The 17,475-nt window shown below is 52.2% G+C and overlaps 1 protein-coding gene across 4 annotated transcripts; it reads right to left on the bottom strand.

The window, feature by feature from the left end:
- Positions 1 to 677: 677 nt before the first annotated feature.
- Positions 678 to 17,062, bottom strand: Robo3 (roundabout guidance receptor 3). Of its 4 annotated transcripts, XM_052188684.1 has the most exons (28): positions 16,903 to 17,062; positions 13,660 to 13,986; positions 13,229 to 13,386; positions 12,212 to 12,332; positions 11,977 to 12,115; positions 11,608 to 11,735; positions 11,251 to 11,375; positions 9,604 to 9,775; positions 9,124 to 9,329; positions 8,818 to 8,899; positions 8,367 to 8,532; positions 7,678 to 7,844; positions 7,032 to 7,153; positions 6,619 to 6,844; positions 6,321 to 6,442; positions 5,901 to 6,072; positions 5,377 to 5,562; positions 4,604 to 4,627; positions 4,482 to 4,524; positions 4,132 to 4,271; positions 3,591 to 3,785; positions 3,315 to 3,453; positions 2,957 to 3,169; positions 2,429 to 2,580; positions 2,199 to 2,309; positions 1,819 to 1,995; positions 1,201 to 1,418; positions 678 to 902 (listed from the first exon to the last, which is right to left on the bottom strand). In XM_052188684.1, exons 1-28 carry the CDS (start codon positions 17,060 to 17,062, stop codon positions 891 to 893), a joined length of 4,203 nt encoding a protein of 1,400 aa, XP_052044644.1. In that variant the 3' UTR covers positions 678 to 890. The 4 variants fall into 4 exon arrangements, with proteins under 4 accessions (XP_052044644.1, XP_052044641.1, XP_052044642.1 ...); XM_052188681.1 differs by lacking the exon at positions 678 to 902 and having other exon boundaries at positions 1,122 to 1,418; XM_052188682.1 differs by lacking the exon at positions 678 to 902 and having other exon boundaries at positions 1,122 to 1,394.
- Between the last annotated feature and the right edge of the window lie 413 nt (positions 17,063 to 17,475).

Below are 17,475 nucleotides of genomic sequence, written 5' to 3'. Positions count from 1 at the left end.
GCTCAGTTCTCTGAAGGAGGAACAATGATCTATGTGTTGGCTATCTGAATATCCCTATAGTAACAGAGTATTATGGTATGGATATAAATTATCCCTCCAACAGGCCTATGTGGTGAGGGGCTATATCTGGTGTCACTATATGAGAGGTGACTGGGTCATAAAGGCAGTAACTTCATCTATGGGCTAATAAGGGGTGTGGTATGACTGGAGGAAGTAAGTCACTGGGATCATGTCTATGACCTTGGCCACTTGTATACTTCTTTCTGCTTCTTGGATACTATAGGTGAGCAACTCTGTTCCTCCATGATACTTTGCCTCACCGTAGCCACGAAATAAGACCCAGCCAACCATCAGCTCAGTCCTGAAAAACTGAGCGGAAAATAACCATTTCCTTCCTTAAGTTGTTTTTGTGTCAGTGAATAGTGGACTAACATACTGGGAGACAGTAGACTAACACACTGGGGGACAGTCCTCTGTGACTCAGTCCAGGCCAGTGTCACTTATCATCTGTCCTTATCTTGAGATTTTAACAGAAATTCAAGAGCATGCAGAAGCTACCAGTGTGTTCTGCTCTGTGGACCTTCATAGCCTGCTCTACTTACAACACTGCACACAGCAAGCAGGGGCCAGGACTCAGATCGGGGACTTTTTTTTTTTTTTATCCTTTTGTACAAACATGTCTCCATCAGAAAGAGAAAGAAAAAAGCTAGCTCTCTGATTCCCAAGACAACTAAAGCTGTTGTGGATAGACTGTGCTTCAGTGAGTCACAAGCATCATTGCTGGAAGGAGAGGCCGCCCTGGCTCCTCTTGGCTCACATCTGTTGACCAGGGAAGGGGTTGGCATTCTTGCCCTGTGGAGCTTTCCAGAGGCTCCTTGCTTCATGAAGGGTCATCTTGGTTCCTAAGGAGAAAAGAATATGTGTAATGCAGGGGGAGGGCCTGCTATTTTGTCACTGGCCATGCACAGGAAGGCATCTGCCTTCTTTCTAGTCTGCTCTTCCAATGGCATACCCAGACTCTCCTCTTATGTGTCATTACACCCTCAGCCCTTGTCACTTCTTCTCAAGGATTCCTCCCTTACAACCCTCTCGGGGACCTCTCTCTGTGATCTCCTCTGGGACCCTTTACTACTTCCCTGTTTCCCTTTGGCCTATCCTCCCAGCCCTTTGTTCTGTTTCTTCATGTCCTCTGGTTCCCACCTCTCTGCGTTTCCGTCCCGGCCTCTGGCTCTGACTCTGGCTCCGGCTCCGGCTGCGTCCAGGGCCCCGAGAGCCCCGAGAGCCTCGAGAGCTGTTGGAACCCCTAGAAGAATTGCTACCGGCGGTAGAGCAGGTGCTGGCGCCCTGGCCGTGGCTCAGGAAGCTCGGTCTGCCGTATGGAAGCCAGGCCTCTTCTGCAGCACAGCCCAGAAGTGCAGCTGGGCCCACAGGAGGAAACAGAACTTCCTTCACCACTTGTCCACTGCCACCCTGTACTCTCTCCCAGCTCTGGGTGATTTCTGGGGGATGGGCACTGGCAGGTTGAAGGCCTAACACATGACCTTGACATGACATGGGTTCATAAACATGGAGTGCTCCTGAGCACAGAGAGATTAGGGAAGGGAGGACACAGCACCCAGACCCTACTTTTTCCTTATCCTTGGCTTCAGTCCTTGGGGGGGAGGGAATCTTGGGACTCTGAGGACTTTTACTTAGAGGGAGTGAAAGAGACAAGAGACAGTATCAATGTTGACCAGACACACGAAACCAACTTAAGTTGGGGACTACTGGGACGTCTGCAAGCCTCCATCCCCCTCCCTCTGCCCTGGCTCTCCTTACCATCTGGGTGGGGCCCACGTTGGGCGCCTAGAGGTTGAGTCCCTAGAGGCACTGCTTGCCCTACTCTCTTCTCCCCACTGCGCTCTCGCTCTAGGGAAGACATGCTGCCTGCTGCCCGCAGACCCGAGGGCCAGCTTGTCTCCTCCTCTGGTGGTGGCAAGGGTGGTGGGGGCAAGTCTGAGGAGAAAATTTGTTTTCAGCCAAGTCTCCTGCTTCTCCTGACACTAATACTCCTTGTGCTCCACCCCCCCCCCCCATCCCTGACACTGGGAGGCAAATAAATGACCCAAGGTTTGGTGTCACCTGTTCCATTCCTCTTGGTCTCCTGCCCATTCTCTCTACTAACTGTCACCGACTCCCAGGCCCAGGGTTCTTCTCACCCCCAGGACTGTGCTCCCTTCTGTAGGAAAGAGCCTTGGGTTTCTTCCGGATTCGAGCACGGTGTCCATGGAGTGGGGGAGTCATCTCTCCAGTTACCTGGCGGGTTCTCCCTGTAGTATTAAGAGACAAAGGGGGACAGGTACGGGAAGGCATTGAGAAAAGAGGTTGAAGATAAAGCTTTGAAGAGACACAGATGAAGTGGAAGCAAGTCAATTGTTGGCAGACTCACCTGGTGCACTGCTGGCTGTACTAGGGACAGGACTGGGGCTAGCGTAATAGGAGACTATGGGGCCAGCACCCAGGCCAACAGCCCTTCCATCATGGCTACTCAGAGTGGGCTGGGATGCACTGAGAGGAGAACTTGGCCCAAGGGGCACCCTCCTGTAATGACATAAGGCCTCAGCATGTGTTCACGCCACAGAAGCAAGAGTCTACTATGCACCAGGCCTTGTGCTGTACACTCAGGCTAGTATTTAGATAAGCAAGACATGAGTTGTCCCCCACACAAGGCCTCAAACCAGGGAAACGTGAGGACATCCATGTTTGTATGCAATGCCTTGGAAGACTGCAGACCTACTCCAAAGGGAGACAGCCTGAAAAACGAGCTAGAACTCTGCTCCACGACATCTTCCTTCCCACGGCATGCTATCCCCTGAACACAGCCATGAGACCTCTGAGCCCTCTATATATCCACCTACCCACCGAGCAAATGTATATGAAGAGGCTATCACATGCAAGGTCTTCAACACCTCCTTACCTGGGCATCTGATGGAGATGTGGGATGTCAGTAGGGGGCTGGGGAGGATCAGGAGGTGAGGGGGTAAGAGTGGCCGTGGACTGCTGTCCATAAGAAGAGGTAGGGGAGGGAGTTTCCCCTCGGGCTGGAGCCACCATGCACGCACCACTGGAGCTTGACTCAATCAAGCGGCTTTTCTCCGGCACTGGTGGGCACCACTCCTCCAGATCTGAACTGAGGTGGGGAAGGAAGATGAGAAGAAGCAAAGGAATGAGTGGCTTCACGTTTCCCTCTGGAAGCAGCTCTGCCCATTTGCCGCTCTAGGAAGTCTCGGGCTTCTCTAAATGTGAGGGGCATCTGCTGTTGGCAGTACCCTTACCTGCCCTTCTGTTCCTCCTCAGGGCCCTCTGGACAGCTCAGTTCACAGGAAGGAGGAGGTGGTGGCAGGGCTTCCGGCCAGCTCAAAGATGGCATTTGTACAGGTTTGCCCAGAAGCTTCCCTTTGCCTCCCCTGGCTCCTGAGGAGAGGAGATGGGGGCATGTCAGGAGCATGCAGAAACGAGTCAGTGTGACAGAAGGAAGTGACAGGCCAGGCACCAGAGGATGGAGGATACTGTGGAAGGGACTAAAATGAGGAAAAGAATTGGGGTCATACCACTGTCCCCCTCGCTCCATTCGGGAGGAGCATACTGACTCCAGGTGCTTGGGTCCCCAGAAGAATGTTGAGGGAACCCTCCGTGGAATGTCTGCAGCTCTTCCCCTACTGGGTCAATGGTGCTGTAGACAGGACCCTCACCAGGGGCATTGGCACCCCGTGCAGTCTGAGCCAAGTACAGGGAGATTCCTGCCTCTGAGGAGGAGAAAGAGGGAGGCCCAAAGGAGGAGGCAGACACGCAAACATAGGGGGCAGAGGAAGATGGAAGGCAGGAGATTCCATAGGGCCAACTTCCTCCCCCACCCCAAATCTGACACGTCAAGCCAAGGCAAAGGTTAAGGTCTGACAGCTGTGCATAGCTCAAGCCCGAGATCCATTTTCCCAGTCCTCCAAGGACTAACCAAACTCAGGAAGGCCAGGGTTCCTCAGATCCCTTCAGTGTGCCCCAGGAAGCTGACGGAGTGAGAAGCGAGGGTGGGAGAGGGCTAAGCCTTGGGGGATGGGGGAGGTGCACCCCCTTCAGGGAATGAGAGCGCCTCACCATTGTAGTATCTATCATCTGGATCAGGATTGCTGGGGCAGCAGCTCCCCCGGGGCTCCTGAGCTGAGGGACTTCGAGGTGGGTGGGGCCAGGAGTCTGCCAGCCATGGGTAGGCAGCAGGGCCAAGGCCCATGGGTGGCCTGAGGGGAGCAGGTGAATATTGGGAATGGGGAGCCAAAAGAGGCCAGCAAAGGAAGGAAGACGGCAGAAATCAAGAGTCACTGGGCAGAAATGATGGTCAGGGGTGGGAACTGAGAGACGCTGAACATGGAGAGAGGTGGCCGGGCCTGGCGCGGGAGGGACACTCTCTCTGTAGAAACAATTATCATCAGAAAGGTCCCAAGAATTACCTGGAACTGGATCCAGAAAGGCCCTCTGAGTGTGGAAAGGACACTGAGGAAGATAAAGGGGGAAAGTGGTAAGAGGAGAGCTGGTATTGGGGTTCTGAAGCCCACAGAGGAGAGACGCTTACCTGCAGGTGTGTAGGCAAAGGAGGCTTCCGAAAAGGAACCCGGAAGACAAAGAAGAGGGGAGATGAGCTGAGTGGTTAGGAGCCCCATTTGTTTGTCTACCCCTCGATCCTGGTCCCAAATCTACTCATGTTTGTACTAATTTCTTGGAATGAGATTCAAGTCCCTCTCTGTCTCTGACTCTCTGTTTCTCTGTCTTCTGTCTCTGTTTCTATCTCCTCCCAAACCCCCTTGAGACAAGATTTCACTTAGCCCAGACTGGCCTTGAACTCACTATATGCCAAGGGTGGCTTTGAACTCCTGACCCTCCTGCTTCTGCCAGTCTGCCTTCCCCTGTCCTCAGAATACAGGTGAGAGCCACCACATCTAGCTCCATTTTCACTTTTTTTTCCTCCCTAAAACTTTCCCAAGTGATTCCTACATGCAACCAAACTTCCGAGATTACTTTTATTAAGGAATAGATCTTTGAACCGACCAGTCTAGACGTCAAGGGGTCATACAGACCCTCCGACCTGAAAAGGTACTTTCCTGTTTACTGAGGTTGAGCTGCAAAGCCAGTGTCCCGTCCGAGTATTAAATCTAACCCCTCTGTCCAAATCTGGGTACCCGCCCTCTCACTTCCTCACTTCCTCGCTTGCTCTCCACTTTTAGCGCCACTTTTTGGCCGTGCACTCTTGGACCCACCTCAGGCCCCGCCCACCTGCTCAGTTGAGGCCCCGCCTCCCCTGAAGCCCCTCCTATGTAGGATCCTAGTGCCCGGAGGCGTGGCTCTCACCGGTATAGTGACTGAGCTCTTTGCGCTGCTTCTGGCGCCGGTAGAGGGCGGCGCAGAGCCCGAGTAGCAGCGCCCCGCAGGCCGCGCTGCTGCCAGCCAGGAAAGCGGGCTTCCTCAGCACCCTAGCCAACCGTTCCGCCAGCCCCTCGCTGACCTCGGGCCCGGGCTCCGCCGCCGGAGGCAATGCTGTGGGGGTCAGAAAGATGAAAGGAGACGAACCCGAAATCCAGGGGCTCGGAAAGCATCATTCCAGATCCATAAGCCCAACTACCCCACTATTCCCCTAAGTTATTTTTTATTACTTTATTTTTTTTATTGCACAATTTCATTCTATTTATTTATCTTGAGACAAGATCTCACTGTATCCTTGGCTGACCTGGAACTCTCTATGTAGACCAGGCTGGTCTCGAATTCACAGAGAGTCAACCTCCTCTGCCTCCCGAATGAGGGAGTTAAAAACTCTGCCACTCTTGACTCCCCCAAGTCCTCTAGCTCGGCTCTCCCACGCCCATCACCGGACTCACGCAGCTGCACCAGCACTGGGGCACTGGCCACGCCCACGCCAGCGCTGGTAGCTGCTGCCACCAAGGTTCGGTAGAGCAGGCCAGGTAGCAGTCCCCGGAACATCACAGAGCGTGCCCAGCCTGCTGCAGATCGATTGAGGTGGAATCGGCTTTCGTTACCCAGGCACCATATCTATGGAGATCCCAGATACAAGTGTGGTCAGGAATTGGATTTAGGTCCCAAGGAGAAACTTGGGGTTGCAGCTAGAGGGAACTCAGCCCTGGAGACAATGCTTTGAACCCCTTTCCTCTCTCCCAGACTCTTCCCAAACCCAAAGATTCCCTCCACCTGCCACCATAACTTTTGGTCCTATGTCTCACCTCCCCCACCCCACTCCCAGCCCCCAGTCCACTCACCCAACCCCCAGGCTTACTCTATACCTGATATTCAGTGATGACCCCATTTTGCTGGGAGGGAAGTGGCGGCTCCCAGGACACAGTGATACTGCTGTTGCTATCACCCCCCAAGGCCACAGCCACTCCCTGAGGGGGGCCACTGGGGGCTAGCCCAGGGTGGAGGAGCATGGTAAGAAGAAGGACACAGACGGTCATTGCAAGCTGCCCCAAGCTTTCTCCTCCGAGCCCTTACGCGACAGAACAGAAAGGCATCCTCCCTTCCCGCCTTGCTGTTTGCATCTCCCTCCTCTCCAGTCTCCAACACTCTGCATCGCATCCTTACCCTCCTCAGGGATGCTCCTGGTCACAAAAGGGCTTTCAGCCCCCAGCCCCTCCTGGCCTTGGACTTGCACCTTGATCTGGATTTGGGCCCCTGGGGGGAGTCCTCTTAGCACAGTACTTTGCTTGTGGGGACTCTGTAGGTCCAGCACTGTCCAGCTTCCCTGGTCAAGGCCTGCCATCCTCCAGGACACACGGAATCCTTGCACCAGCTGGACTGGACCATCCACCTATGGGAAACAGAGAAAAGTGTGTTTCAGTCCCGGAAGAGGCTGGGGCCACACAGGACCTCCAAGCCCAGCCCCTATTCCACTGCAGTGTTCCCTAGCCTCTCGCCCACTGCTCCCCTCACTCCTCAGATGCCCCCATGTCCCTCGTTGCCATGCCATCTTTAACCACATCCTGTGGCACACTCACAGTCCAGGACACCTGCAGAGTTCTGGGCCCAAGCACGATGGGCTCCTGCATTCGCACGGCCACTTCCGCTAGTCCTCGCTGGCCTTTCCACGGGTCCTCCACGGGCCTAGATAGGCTGCTGTCTGCTGAGCAAAATGCCCAGTCAGCAGGGGGCGCCAAAGGCAAGAGGTTGGTGCTAAGGCTGTGTTTATGTTCTGTCGCTGCCGGGCTCGCAGACTGTGATGCATTGCTGCGTAGCACAACTACCTTAAGGAAGACTTTAACAGAGGGAACCAGGAGGAGCGGCTAATAGGAATTTTTTCCTTCTGCATTCATTATAAGGCTTCAAATCATTGTTTGTAATGTGCACTTGATTCCCCCAAGTCCCTTTTAGTCTTAACAAAGTGGCTAAGAAATACAGTGGTAAGGGAGCTACTGAGACGGATGGCCATCACACTCCCTCATTTTCCTCTCCTCCCTTTCTTGGGCCTTCCGTGAGAGAGAAACGTGGCTTCCTGGTGTAGTCTGGGTTATCAGTATAGGCCCGGCATATGAAAATAAAACCTGGTGAACCGCCACCATTCTATGGTTTGGATAGGGTGGAGGTGGGGCTACTATTCTGTTGTACGCTCATTCATACCCATACCCACGAGACCTCTGGCCTTACCCTGGGTTTGGACAGGCTCAGAGACAGGACTGGGCTCACTGAGGCCCCAGGCTCCCACGGCTCTCACTAGGAATAGGTAGATGGTATTGGGCTGCAGACCACCGACGGTGTACGTTTCCAGCTGCACCCCATCTGCCACCGTCCGCCACGTGTTGCCAGCTGCTTGGCTAAGAAGGAATGAGATGACAGAACCGTGTAAGCCAGGGACGCCCAACCTATCTACTCAGTCCCACCCATTCCCTATAGAACCTTACCTTGGGAGAGGAGGCCTGGAGAATCATTATCCCAGAATAGCAAAGGCCCTAAGGACATAGGATCCCCCTCTTTTTAACTCTCCAGCTTTGTATTCAACTATTGTCTCCATGGGCCTGGAGAGATGCCTAAGTAGGTAAATGCCTTCTGACTAAGCATGAGGACCTGAGTTCAGATCCCATGCACCCACATAAACCCCAGGTGTGGCAGCATGCATCTGTAATATTAGCATGGGTTGGGGGAAGAGGATAGAGACAGGCAGATCCCTAGACCTGACTAGTCAGCCTGTCTGACCAATTAGTGAGTCCAGACTTTGTGTCACAGACCATGGGGGCGGAGGTCTCTTGCACTATGCTGTGGTCTCTAGGTGCACGTATACATACACGCATGAACACTTGCAAGCACACATACACAGACACACAGCATCGTCTCCATACCTGAAGGCCTCTATCACATAGGAGGTAGCAGTGGCCCCGGACTGTGGATTGGGCTTCCAGGTCAAGGTAATGCTGTTTGTGGTCACCTCTGTGACTACTGGCTGAGAGGGAGGGCCTGGAGGGCTACTGGGTTCTGTTGCTGGACCTGGTGATGCTCCCCAATCTTCTGCGGTGATAGACTTATTGTTAGACAGAGAGACTGGGGAAGAAAGTGAGACACGCCTCCTTCCTAGGAAAGCTGTGGCGCTCCAGGATTGGCACTGGTTATGAGGTAGCATGGTATATTAACCCAGACTCACATCTGCCTCCCGAGTGTACCAGTCCATCCTCAGCCCCACCCACAGAGCGTTTGGAGGATAAAACTAATCCTGGGGCTTGGAAGATATTGGCTGCTTTTAAAACAAATCTGAAAAAGCTACTACTGCAGGACTCGACTGATGGATAAACTTACCTCGCTTCCTAAGCCAGCTAGTCCATGTGGCCTCCCCTATGGAACTCTTGGCCACACAGCTGTAGAAACCCAAGTCTGTCTCCTGTAGGAGAAGGTAGAGTGCTGGCCCACTGGGAGTGGGGCAAAGTAAGGTGAAGGGGTGGAGAAGGCAGGTAACAGAGGATGAGGAAGATGCTGGATACTTTAGGAAGTCTGAGAGAGCAGAGAGGTAGAAATGGATTAGAGGCCTAGTTGGTACTTACTAGAGTTGGAAGGTGGACCAGATAGCTACTCTCCAGTTACAAGGATTCCGGGGATGACACTCACCTGTACGCTGGCAATGTAGAGAGTGCCGTTGTCCATTAAGGTGAACTGTGAGTCATCCTCCTGCAGCCACCTCTCATCCTTCTTCCACTGCACATTGGGCTGAGGGTTTCCAGTCACTCTGCATGGCAGCCACACAGAAGAGCCGAGTACCAGCGTCTGATTGGCTGGTCCCTGGAGAATGACGGGAGGTAGTCCATCTATGGAGCCTGAGAGAGGGAGAACTCGGTCAGGAAACCTTTGTCCTGCCAGAGTCGTTTCATCAGCTCATTCCTCCCTCCTCGTCATCCGAGAAGGCTTTAACAACCATTTCTAGTCTCTGCCTGGGACCATTTTGCTGCTAGTTTCCAAAGATCAAGAATGTCCCTCAGGAAAATGCCTTTTCCCTTGCAAACACATTGAACAGCACCCAAGGGGAACAGACCTCTTTAAACAATGCCTTTTATGGATCCTGGGTCCAACCCTCTCTCCAGGAACACATACCTCCTTTTATCTCTAACAGGGCCTTAGCCAGGATGCTACCAGCCACGCTGACAGCCTGGCACACGTAGTAGCCACCATCCCCGATCTTTACTCCAGTGATGTTGAGCTGGCCTCTGGGAGACACTAAGAGGCGCCCCATGGGCTGGAGGGTCTGACTAGGGAAAATCAGGACCTAGGATGGAGCAAGAAACAAGATGGGCAGTGGGCAGGATGTAGAAAACCCTACACCTGCCGAGAGAAGCCCTAAGGTTTTAGTTTGCACTCTGCCTCCTGCCATTGACATGACCCTGGCAAGATTAGTTAGGTCAAGCGGCAAAAATGATGGACATTTATTAGAAGCTCTTGGGGTCCGTGCCCCAGTTCTGTGACGCTATTGGTTGAGAAACTCTAAGGAACTAAGCTCTGAGATAAAGCAGGAGGATCACAAGCTAAAAGACTGGCTTCATCTCAGAAGATGACCCATCTGGGTCCTGGAGAGATGGCTCAGGGCTTAAGAGCACTGGCTGTTCTTCTAGAGGCCCTGGGTTCAATTCCCAACATCCACATAGCAGCTCACAACTGTCTGTAACTCCAGCTCTAGTAGATCTGACACTCTCACACTGACATACATGCAAACAAAATACCAATGAACATAAATAACTCTTGAAGAAGAAGAAGAAGAAGAAGAAGAAGAAGAAGAAGAAGAAGAAGAAGAAGAAGAAGAAGAAGAAGAAGAAGAAGAACCAACTAACCAGCAACAACTAAAATAAAACCTCTAGGCCAGTATATGAGCTCCAATTTCCCCAAATTTGACTCTCAAAGCTTAGGGGTCAAACTCAGTATGAAGGAATCATGTGAATGTTTTATAAAACACAGTGATAAATGTTACATGTTTTCTGGCTTAGCATTTTACTTTAGTGAGACCCGTGGAAAAGAGAGAAAACAGGTTTGGGTCTCTGAACAGCAGACCAGCTGAGACTCTGACTGACCCCCTCTGACTCCCCCCTATCAACACCATTTTCATCCCCATGGGGACCTAATTAAAATATAACAGTCACAAGAACTGGAGACAGTGGGAAATTGTGACCATAGGTTTGGGACAAAAATCTTGCAGTTTTCTTGAAGTATGGAGAGCCCCAGATTTACTATGGTGACCCCATAGCACAGTGCCCACTCTTCCCATAGAGAAAATCACTTAGGTTGTAACATCCATTCTTTTGGGTAGTGTGGTCTGGATTTGTTCACCAGGTGGAAAGGAGATGGCTGTGAGTACCCCTGGTGGAATGAGTGATCAATGAATCCTCTATCCTAAGAAAGCTTCGATTCCTTTCATACTTGGTTTCCAGGTACAAAAACCAAGGTCTGGAGGGCTAGGGGGAAGAAAACCTTAGCAGGATTTCTACTTTCAAGACAGCACTGGTGAACACATAAAGATTCTCTCAACCTGCCAGTCACAAATGTTCTGCACCACCTAACATGTTGCTGCATTATCATTGAATTGTCCGAGTGCCCAAATGCTCCGGACCTTTTTGTCCTCGTTGTTTCATTTGCCCCTCTCAACCTGCAAGAGTTTCTGGGACAGGAAGCTGAGAGAGACGTTTACAAAAAGTGGAGGAAGAGAAAGATCCGGAAGGAAAATCGGTCAGCGCTTTGGGAAGGGCTACCTACTTGACTCCCTTCCTTCTGCCAGAAGATGGCAGGCGGAGGGTTTCCTTTGGTCTCACATTGGAATGACACGTTTTCTCCCGGAGCTGCTCGCTGGTCCTGGGGCTTAGTCACAAATTGTGGTGGGACTGGGAAGGAGAGAGATAGAAAAAGGAGCCGGACTCAGTGGTAGAGAAGTCCAAAGCTGGATTAATAGAGCAGGTGTCCGTCTTTTGCTCAGATCTCTTTGGTTTTATGGTTTTTCCCTCCAGAAGTCTGTCATGTGATCTACCCACACCTCCTATTCTGTCCTCACCCCCATTCTGCTCTAACACCACTCCTCATATCACCCCTGCAAGCTGACCCAGGAAGAGCCCTCACCGTGAACACTGAGGGAGCCAGACGCCTCTGCACGGCCCACGCTGTTCTCCGCCACACAGGTGTACGTCCCCTCGTCCTCAGAGCTCACTTGGTCGATCCAGAGGCTGTGGTCACTGCGAATCTCATACCTGCACCATCCCCCCACAGCAAGTCGAGTTGGTCACAGCCACAAACCCCTTCTCTCTCCCCCAAAACAAACACCAGGGTCAAGATAGACAAGGTAGGATTCAAATGATCCAGAAGAAGATGGCACCCACTATATGAAGCCAAGGACCACTAGTTCTGGGAAGTAAATTTCTCTATGCCATGGCCAGGTAGGGTCTGGGGTTCCTTTGATCCCTGTGCTGTCGGAAGGAAGGGGCTTCTCACCTGCCAGTGGGCAGCTCCCCGTCATCCTTGCGCCAGCGTAGATTGGGCTGGGGATCTCCCTGCACCTCACACAGGAAATTCACAGGGGCATCAGCCAGGACAACCTGGTTTATTGGTCTACGCAGAAATGAGGGACGCTCTACAGAGTAGGAGCCATTGAACTGTCAGGGGTTCTGCCCAGCTAGTTGCTCACTGGGCTACACACTCCCATGACTCCAAAACGCCCGGTGCCTACCCAGTACCACAAGCTCAGCTGCCGCACTCTCTCGTTCTCCCGCCATGTTGGAGGCTACACATTTATACATGCCAGCATCACTCTTGAACGTGTGTGACATCATCAGCTTTCCTCCACGTATCTGGAGAATAACAATGGTAGCATTGGTCTTTGACAGCCGTCAGAACGTTGTGGGTGTGTATGTATGTGTGTGCATGCTTGTACATGTGTAAATTTTACTTGGTTCTTATAGTAAGCTAATGGAGAAAACTAATGAAATTGATTCGTGTGTCAGATATGAGGGCTTTGGGGCGTCATGGTGTTCTCTCGACTTTTTTCTTTTTTGTTTTTAAGGGGAGGGATTGAAACAGGGTTTCTCTGTTTAGCTCTGGGTGCCCTAGAACTCATTTTGCAAACCAGGAGGACTGGCTGTCAATCCAGGGATCTGCCTGCCTCTGCCTCTCAAGGGCTGGGATTAGAGGTGTGCACCAACACACCCAGATCTTTCCACTTCTGTTTTTAGCCTGCGTTCTTTACTTAGTAGCTTAATTTCAGATCATCTTCTGCATAATATCAAGACACTATTCATAGGTCTTAAGACCCTTAAGACTAATGGTTCTCCATCTTTAATGGGATCTGATGCCCTCTTCTGGTGTGTCTGAAGAGAACAACAGTTTACTCACACACACCAAATAAATAAATAAATCTTAAAAAAACAAAAACAAAAAAGAAAAGACTACTGGTTCTCAACCTTCCTGATGCTGCAACCTTTACTCCATCCAGTTTTTCATGTTGTGGTGACCTCCAACCATAAAATTTCGTTGCTACTTCATAACTGTAATTTTGTGACTGTTAAGAATCATAATGCAAATATTTGATATGCAGAATATTTGATATGCAACCCCTCCCCAAGGGATCACAACCCAGAGGCTGAAAAGCACGATCTTAGATTCAAGACTTCCTCCTGTGAGGCATGTCCTAGACTCATACACACACACACACACACACACACACACACACACACACACACACACTTACGGTGATCCTTCCGTCCTCTTCCTTAAGCTTTGTATTGCCTTTTTTCCAGTTCACCAAAGGCTCTGGGTGACCCTTCGGGGGCACACATTCCATTACTGCTGGCTCCCCCACCGCTACTACCACATTGCCAGGAGATTGCCGGAAATCATCACGAAGGACTGAGAACAGAGAAGGGGCCATGGGGGGAAAGGTCAGAAAAATAAACAAGGTAGAATGATGTTAACAGGAGCCGAGTGTCAGAGAGGGAGTCACAACTGACCCGGTTTTCTGAAATACCAAGTCAAAGCTCATTTCTCCCAGGTTTGGTGTTAGAGACCAAAGGTTCCAAAAACAGACCTTCAGTGGGCTGACCCCACTCCACCCCGCCCCCAGGCCAACTCTGTTGGCCAACCCCAGGCTCCTAGAAGCATCAGCTGACGGAACTCTCGCACCAGCTACTTCCAGAGAGGCGTTTCTGCTAGAGGCTGCTCCCAGGTAGTTGCGAGCCACACAGGTGTAGACACCCTCGTCAGGCCGAGAGCGACGCCCGTGCACAATGCGGGGAAAGAAGAGGGCGCCGCTGGGCAGCAGGAGACGGTGAGCACGCGGATCCTCCCGTGCAGTCGCCACGCGCGCCCCATTCTTGTACCACTCGATGTTGGGACGAGGCCGGCCTTCGGCACGACAGGGCAGAGTGGCTGGCTCGCCCCTGGAAACCAGCAGATCTGGCGGCTGCTCCACGATGCGTGGCATGGCATCTTCTGGTCCAACTCTTGACCCTGGAGAAGGAGGTAACTCAAAGCAAGGCAACTGGGGGAAGACCAGGGCTTGCTCTGGAGAGCAAGAGAACCCTCTGCCTCGCTTATCTCCCATGCTTCCTTTGCTACAGAACCGTCTGCACCGGCCCACCTGTCCCCCCCCCCCCCCCGGTCTTAGCCTGGAATGGAAATGCCCTCAGATAGGCCGATCTATAGAGGGATCCCGGCACAAACTCCTAGGAAGGCTTTCTGAGTCTCCTTGAGATCCAAGCCTCTTTTTTTGAGTAGTGAGAGATGGCTGAGCATGGTTTGGTGAGGAGCCTGTACCCTAGCAAGTTGATCTGCACTCACACACACTGGCTCGCATATAATTCTTGCTCAGTGAGCAACCAACCATGCATACTGTACTGTAGCAGAAGGTAGATTATTCACCTCTGAGTGATCTCTGCACCCACAGATGAAATGGACAAAATGAATTGCCCTGGATCCTTCGTTTAAGAAAAGGTGTTAAGAAAGGCTAGGGCTAAGACTAGAAAGGTTCTTAATTTGAATGCTATGAGGCTCCAGGTAATCACGGTGCCCCCGCCCCATTTCCTGGAATCCTGTGACGTCACAGAAATTAAACACGGTGGAAGTGGAAATTTGAGTGGTGTTGCTTTTCCCGAAAGGTACAGTTTTAAAGATCAGTAAATTCCTTTCCTTCCTAGCTTTCTTGAAATCGTTTCTCTGTAGATTCTGCCTTTCTCTTGTCCTACAGACCTCCGGCCTGAAGCTGGTTCATCTCCTGCCTCAGGTTTGGGATCCAAGTGTCATCCTCACCCACAAATGTTCCCAGGCCTACATTTGTATCCTCATTCTCGCCTAGGGATAAATACTGAGCTCTCAATTAGACCTATCAGCTTCTGCCAGTAGGCGGCGCTGAAGCCTTGCACAATCTGGTGTCCTTAAATAACCAGGGACTACTGGGCGCATCTGTTCTGCGGCTCTCTCTCGCCCCCACCCCGCCTACCCTGTTCCAATATCCTCAGGGACCTCTTGGTTCTAAGCTCAGTGGAGGATTAGGTTTCATTTCTTGCCCTTCCTTTTAAGAGTTCTGGTGTAGAGAAAGCTGGGGTGCGCCGGGTGCAGGCTCCACCCTGGTAGAGTTGATTCGATTGCTCGGAGTAAAATCAGTTTCTCTCCCACGTATGGAAGAGAATAAGTTTCTCAATCTTTTTTTCCCTTCCAGATGGAAGGGATCTCTGCTGCTCGCGTGTCTCTTTTCTCTGTCCCATCCCAATCCTGATTTGGAAACACTCCACCGAGAGAGGCCCCTGGAGTGGTGAGAGACCAGGTTTTGTCTTCGAAATGCTCTGAGCTAGAAGCTCAGATTTGACACTTCCCCGAGTTAATAAGTTGGACATATTATTTAACTGCAGCCCACTGGTGACCCATGCCTGGAAGCCCATTGCTCTGGGTGCGGAGGCATTCGGATAAGGAGTTCAGAGGCATCTGGGTTATATAGCTAGTCGACGTCTCAAAAAACAAAGACTCAAGTCTCTAAATTTCACTTCTTTATCTGTGGTGTGGGAGTCCAAAACCCCAAGAGGGTGCAAAGGCCAACAGTAGCTATGACAAGGTTACCGTTATTTCATATCCTTTCCTCTCCAGCACTTTAATATGGCGCCCACGGTCTCTACCTGAATGAGACTCCAGGCTCTATATCCCTAAACCTATCCCATCTCCACGTCACAAGCCTCTCATATGTGATGAAAATACACTTAGGCTCCTTACTGCAAAGATTTTGCTCACCACCCTACTCTTATCCCTCCCGTAGCTGTGTTTTCCTAGTGGCACTGTGTGGCGACCAACCCCCATCTTCCCTCACTGGCTTTTCAAGCTTAAATGAGAAGATAGATGCCTGGTATACAGCTCTGGGTGAGTCGAAAATCTGAGAAAAATAACGGCTTGGTCTCTTGGGACTCTTCAAAGGTGACAAGACTGGAGAATCGCAGCCCTCTTCAAACTCCTTCAAACCAACACCCTTCTGGTCCACCCTTTCCCCCTAATTCCTGCAGACACAGCCGAGGCTCCCTTTTCCTGGAATTTCTTTCCTGTCATTCCTGGTCTCCAGAGATGCTTCGACAGCAGCCTAATGAATAGCTAATGACCATGCAAATAGGGCTCTGGGGCTCCTCCCCTGCACCTGAGTACGGGGCGGGGGGGGGAGAGAGAGAGAGAGAGAGAGAGAGAGATCCTCCCCCTATCTTTTAGACCCCCGCAAAGGTGTACGGTGGCCAGAGCCCGGGGCCCTAGCCTAAGTGGGGCAAAGGCTTCCCAGAAGGAGAGTTCCCGACTTGGCCAGCAGGGAGCGCGATCAGGCCTCTCTCCAGACTGCCTGCGGCGCCCAGGGAAGCCGCGCTGTCTCAAGTTATTTATTAATCACTGTAATTAGCGGTAACGACCTCGCCACCGCTCTGCCAGGCTGGGTCAGCTGTGAGTCTCACCGGGGATACAAACTTAGTACTAAGTTTCCTTGAAAAGATCGCTGACTTTGACCCTCCGCATAAAAACACCTACAAAGTTGGGGGGTTTTATCCACCCTTGCTCTGAGTGAGGTTTTAGAAAACTTTAGTTCCTGGAAGTGGCATCTACTGCTTGGACGGATCACCTAGTGCCGGCTTTAGCCTTGGCCGACTGGCGACAGCGTGGCTTCTTCTGACATTCCTTCCTAGCTTGGAATTTGCCCTTCACGGTTTTCCCACCTGGGGTGGGTGTGGTACAAGGGTAGTAGGAGTGCTGAGCAGAAAGGGACTCAGGAGAAAGACCCTCCACCTCAGGCAGATACACCAACTCAGATGCTCCTTTGGGACCCCCACTTCCCAGGAGGGCCTGGGTTTTTCAAACAGCCCTCTCATCCCGACCCCCAACTCTAAGGTCCCCATCGAACAGTCTCACCATTGAGAGAGAGGTCTCCAGGAGGAAGCTGGCTAGGGTTGAGCGCTGCCAGCGAGGAGTTGAAGCCGAAGAGTAGCTCGCTGGAGTTGGAGATGTCTCCCGCCAGGGAGTCCGCGAACAAGTTCATCTGTAGTAGTGTTTTAAGCAGGTAACGCAGCATAGCGCAGCCCGCCTGGGTCTTGGGCGGGGGCCTCGGAACCCAGCCCCTGGGTCTGGGACCCGTGGGCTGGGAGCCGTAAGCCCCTCCACAGCCTTTGCGCGCTGCGGCAGCCACGGTGCCGCTGTCCTGCAGGCGTGCCTGGGTACCGGCCGTGCCTCTGCGCGGGCTGTCCTCCTTCTCTGCTTCTTCTCTCCACCCCCCAGTGCCAGAGTCCCCTGGGAGCTGGGCGGGCGGAAAGCAGGTGCCACTCGGATCACGCCGTAATTAAGGGCTTAATCCGCCTCCCTCCATAACCCCCACCTCCACCAGAACGGCCACTCGCAGGGCAGCGCGCAAGTTAGAGTCCCCGCCCCACGCTCCTCTCATCAAATGTTGCTCTGAACCTGGCGGGAGAGTTTTCCTCTCTCGCGGAG

The sequence above is a fragment of the Apodemus sylvaticus genome, chromosome 7 (genome assembly GCF_947179515.1).
Source record: "Apodemus sylvaticus chromosome 7, mApoSyl1.1, whole genome shotgun sequence".
Lineage (NCBI taxonomy): Eukaryota > Metazoa > Chordata > Mammalia > Rodentia > Muridae > Apodemus > Apodemus sylvaticus.
Note: the sequence above shows the minus strand (reverse complement) of the source record. Positions and strands in the feature narration are given on the sequence as shown.